General features: G+C 41.1%; 1 protein-coding gene across 1 annotated transcript in view; it reads left to right on the top strand.

Moving 5' to 3' along the window:
• The first annotated feature begins 2153 nt into the window (after nucleotides 1–2153).
• Nucleotides 2154–5000, top strand: part of tmprss15 (transmembrane serine protease 15) — an 18663-nt gene continuing 15816 nt past the window's right edge. The window contains exons 1-5 of the mRNA XM_078244531.1: nucleotides 2154–2265; nucleotides 2687–2811; nucleotides 3613–3680; nucleotides 3930–4072; nucleotides 4736–4831. Of these exons, the coding sequence (XP_078100657.1) occupies nucleotides 2154–2265; nucleotides 2687–2811; nucleotides 3613–3680; nucleotides 3930–4072; nucleotides 4736–4831 (544 nt within the window). The remainder of the gene's footprint in view (nucleotides 2266–2686; nucleotides 2812–3612; nucleotides 3681–3929; nucleotides 4073–4735; nucleotides 4832–5000) is intronic.

Below are 5000 nucleotides of genomic sequence, written 5' to 3'. Positions count from 1 at the left end.
TTTGACAGAGAAGATTTGGCAAATTGTTCATGGGCGCAACCCCCATCCTCAGCTCTGCTGCTCGTCCCACAAATGCCTGTTCCTTACAGATGGGGCAGCATCTGAAGGGAACTAAACAGGCTTTCCAACGGTATAAGACTTATTGCCAAAAAGCATTGTTACCACAGAGAAACAATCTACCAAACACAAATTTCCTTACTTTTTGTGCTAAGTATATATATATATATATATATATATATATAAATATTTTATATGTTGCAACTTTATAATAACCATCCAGAAACTGTTTATAGACGGTTTACCAACCAACTAGTAACCCTCAACAACGTGTCAGGAATATCTGGTCATCTATCGATGGAATGATTTAAAAATGGTTTCTTAAAGGTTTACAAACATTTATTAATCATTACCTGATACCTAATATAGTAAATGAGGGATATAATGTGTGTTACAATAAACTGTTAATTTACAGCACTACTAATAATTAGTAAACATTATTTATTATAATGTAATTGTTTGTTAACAGTTAAATGACAGTTAACTAAAGATTAATTAACTGTCATTTTACCATCTATTAATGATGGTTATTATAAAGTGGTACCTAATATTTTAATAATATGTAGATTTTAGTTGATTTAAAGGTCTTTATTTTGTAATGACATGGTGAGTCAGCAGTTCTCTGACTGTAAAACACGCCAGTAATGATTATCTGTATTTATTACGAGTCATTAGTCATTTCCATCCTGATAAAAGCTGATCACAGTTCAGCAGTTTTTCTCTCTGACTCTGAAACATGTCTAATGATTATCAGCTGATGGATTGATTATAGTCATTACTCATTTCCATCCTGATAAAAGCTGAGAGCTGATCAGATCCAGAGTCAGTTTGTGAGGACCCCTCGGAGCAGACAAGTGAGTCAGGTGTTCCTGTCGACCGTGTACTTGTCGTTCTGAAAATCAACCCTTTTTCTCCTGTTTTCGTCTCTTTTACCGACCCGTTGGGCTCTTTTGTTGACCTTTAAGCCTCGTGTTGCTTCCTGTCGACCGTGCAACGTTTGGTTTCTCTGGGTAAAAAATATGTCAAATTGAAACTTTTTCAACATGTTGGTCGTCTTTTTTGTCACTTTTGACGATGTTTTTGACGATTTTTCTGTGATTCTTTTTGAATGGTTTTGTTGTTTTTCCAACATTTTTGTTTTTTAAGTTCTTTAAAAGAAAAATTTGAATGCTATGAATTGAACACCAAACCAATCCAATGAAAGTAGTGAAGTGATCATGAAGAGTCACGGTTGAATGGAACCATCCACGTTATAGGGTTAAACATCCTATGTTTCAGAATGATCTGTTGTTGAATGAAGGGATTTAGATGACAATAGATTAGAGATAGAAGTATGGGAAAGGCAGTAGTAGTAGTACTAGTATATAGCTGTTAACCATAGTAATATACAGTATGTATTTTTTAACATACTGGTATAAGATCAGTACTCGGTATCTGCATCCCAACATGTCTTAACCCTCGTCGACCGTGAGGCTACTTTTTGTTTTTTCTGGGTCAACATTTAAAAATGAAACTTTTTTTTTAACATTTTGGTCGTCTTTTCCCCCGATGTGTTTGTTAGTTTTTCCGACGTTTCTGAAGCTTTTTTAGTCACTTTTTTCAACGTTCTTTTTATAAAAGTTTTATCAAGTGCAATAAAATTTTAGAAAACACCCAAATTCAATGAAAGTAGTGAACTGATTATGTGTGTGTGATTGGTAGATGTGTTGATTGGTAGATGTGTTGATTGGTAGATGTAGTGATTGGTAGATGTATTGATTGGTAGATGTAGTGATTGGTAGATGTATTGATTGGTAGATGTATTGATTGGTAGATGTAGTGATTGGTAGATGTGTTGATTGGTAGATGTATTGATTGGTAGATGTAGTGATTGGTAGATGTAGTGATTGGTAGATGTATTGATTGGTAGATGTATTGTAGATGTAGATGTATTGATTGGTAGATGTAGTGATTGGTAGATGTATTGATTGGTAGATGTGTTGATTGGTAGATGTATTGATTGGTAGATGTAGTGATTGGTAGATGTAGTGATTGGTAGATGTATTGATTGGTAGATGTGTTGATTGGTAGATGTATTGTGTGTTTGTTCTGTCAGAATGAAGCTCCGTCTCCCGTCCCTGGAGATTCTCCTGGCCGTCATGTCGACTCTTCTCCTTGCCTGCTGTATCGGACTCATCGTAGTTTCATGGCTCAGCCTGAAGCCTGAAGGTAATCAGATTACTGATGTACTCATCACAGATTATTCTGTATGTTGCTACACTCACTGTGCTGTATGGATGACACAAAGTCTTGTGTTTTCTCCTTAACTTCTTCAGGACATGAACACCTGTTTCCTGGGCTTTCAGCCACTGAACATCTGCCCAGATATATTAGAAATATAATCTCTATTGACTCAAATGAAGACCAATCAAGCGGCCATTTAGTTAATGTGGTTCCTTTTTAGCATTTAAGCTTTTTGCCTTTTTATTTCTGTTGTCTTTTATTCTGATGAAGTTTTCATCTTCTGTATGTTGTCTTTTCTCTATTGTGTTTATAGTTCTGTATCTTATTTCATGTATTTTTTAAATGTGTCAGCCTTTTGTCGACGACAAACCTCCCAAATGTTGAGTGTTGGTGTTTGTGTGCCAAGGTGCCGTTAAGCCAGGCGTGCTGAGTGGCCGCATGGTGATCACACACGGAGCAGTTTACTCTGACGAGCTGAAAAACTCCAGCAGTCTGCAGTTTAAATCTCTTGCCTTCGACGTCCAAAACCTGGTAAGACTCCAAGCTTTTATTGTGAAATATTGTTAGCTTTAACATCCGATGTGAGCTTTTATTGTGAAATAATGTCAGCTTTAACATCCAATGTGAGCTTTTATTGTGAAATAACAGTTGGCTTTAACATCCTTTTGCGGGGTGCAAATGTTCCACCAAAACAAGTTCCTTTCTGAGACTATTTAGCAGAGCCACTGTTGCTGCGTCCAGAGCTCAGCGCCGGCCAGGACCGTTGTGATTGGTTTACAGAAATGCAAACACCCCAGGCTGCATCTCATATTGCTTATCTGATAGCTCCTCGACTCCTCGGTTAAACTGGAAGTTGTTCTGTCCCTCCTTGGTGAAGGCCGTCCCAAAGCTTTTATCTCTGCCCCGAGGAGGGGTCATCGAGAATGGATCATCGAGGAGGGATCTGAGGAGTTATAGGTGATACAGATACAGAGAGCAGCCTTCCCAGAAGCCGTGCAGCTGAAGCAGTTTCTAACTCCTCCCAAACAGCTGAGGAAACTAATGTGATGCTTCAGAGGAAAGGACGTCTCATCTCTCTAAAACACATTTGCTCGGTTCCTCTCTCCTCTGGTGATTTCCTCGCGTCTCTCCCGTGCCTCCTCAGTGGGAGGGACTAAGGCGTGAGGAAGGGAGGAAAGTGGAGGACTCAAGGAGGCAATGTCAGCAACATGAGATGCTGCTCCAGAGAGTTTATTCTCCTATCCCAGAATGCATCTGTGATGTAGCCAGACAGTCTGGACATGCGAGACTAATCTGCAGGTGTCATGTTTCTCTGATCTGATTGGTCGACAGGTGTCGGAGGTGTTCGGTCTCAGCAAGCTCCAACTGGACTTCCAGTCCTGCCGGGTTTTACAGTTCAGGTAAATATCATCATTCATTCACTGATCAACGATCTGCACAGCCAATCAGAATCTGAGGATGATTTTACAGTGCTCAGGTTAAAGATGTGTTACCTTTCTGAGTTTATCTTAATTTGTTTAAATTCTGTGGAAGATTCAAGATGGATCAATTTCATCACAGCTGCTTCTGCCTGATTGGTCGATCAGTAATAGATGAAACAAGTTGATTCTCTGGAATTTTTGAGTGTTTGTTGATGTGTGTATCTGCAGTCAGGGCAGCGTGGCCGTGACCTTTGACCTCTGGTTCAGTCAGCTGATTGACGTACAGGAGGCGGAGCATCAGCTGTGGGCGGGGCTTCAGGAGGCCGGGAACACGGGACTGGTGATCGACAGAAACAGCATCCACATCACAGGTATATAATATATTAATACAGTATCTATTAATATCTGTAGATACACAGAGATAGAAACAGAAACAGTCTCATCACATCAACTCACCTTAGGTAGTCCTTACCTAGGTACTGTCAGGGCACGCCCTCATACTCTGCTTCTGACTGGCTAGTAGTCCTTACCTAGGTACTGTCAGGGCAAGCCCTCATACTCTGCTTCTGACTGGCTAGTAGTCCTTACCTAGGTACTGTCAGGGCACGCCCTAATACTCTGCTTCTGACTGGCTAGTAGTCCTTACCTAGGTACTGTCAGGACACGCCCTCATACTCTGCTTCTGACTGGCTAGTAGTCCTTACCTAGGTACTGTCAGGGCACGCCCTCATACTCTGCTTCTGACTGGCTAGTAGTCCTTACCTAGGTACTGTCAGGGCACGCCCTCATACTCTGCTTCTGACTGGCTAGTAGTCCTTACCTAGGTACTGTCAGGGCACGCCCTCATTCTCTGCTTCTGACTGGCTAGTAGTCCTTACCTAGGTACTGTCAGGGCACGCCCTCATTCTCTGCTTCTGACTGGCTAGTAGTCCTTACCTAGGTACTGTCAGGGCACGCCCTCATTCTCTGCTTCTGACTGGTTCGTAGTCCTTACCTAGGTACTGTCAGGGCAATCTAAACATGTGTTCCTGCAGAGAAACCAGATGAGACGACAGTTGCTCCGACAACAATCACTCCGACAACCATCATACCGACAACCATCATACCGACAACCATCATACCGACAACAGGTGTGTCTCAGAGTCTCTGGTCTTTGTGTCTCAGAGTCTCTGGTCTTTGTGTCTCAGAGTCTCTGATCTTTGTGTCTCAGTGTCTCTGATTTTTGTGTCTCAGTGTCTCTGATCTTTGTGTCTCTGATCTTTGTGTCTCAGAGTCTCTGATCTTTGTGTCTCAGCATCT

The sequence above is a fragment of the Sander vitreus genome, unplaced genomic scaffold (assembly GCF_031162955.1).
Source record: "Sander vitreus isolate 19-12246 unplaced genomic scaffold, sanVit1 ctg255_0, whole genome shotgun sequence".
NCBI classification, from domain to species: Eukaryota; Metazoa; Chordata; class Actinopteri; order Perciformes; family Percidae; genus Sander; species Sander vitreus.
This window is presented reverse-complemented; position numbering and strand designations above follow the sequence as displayed.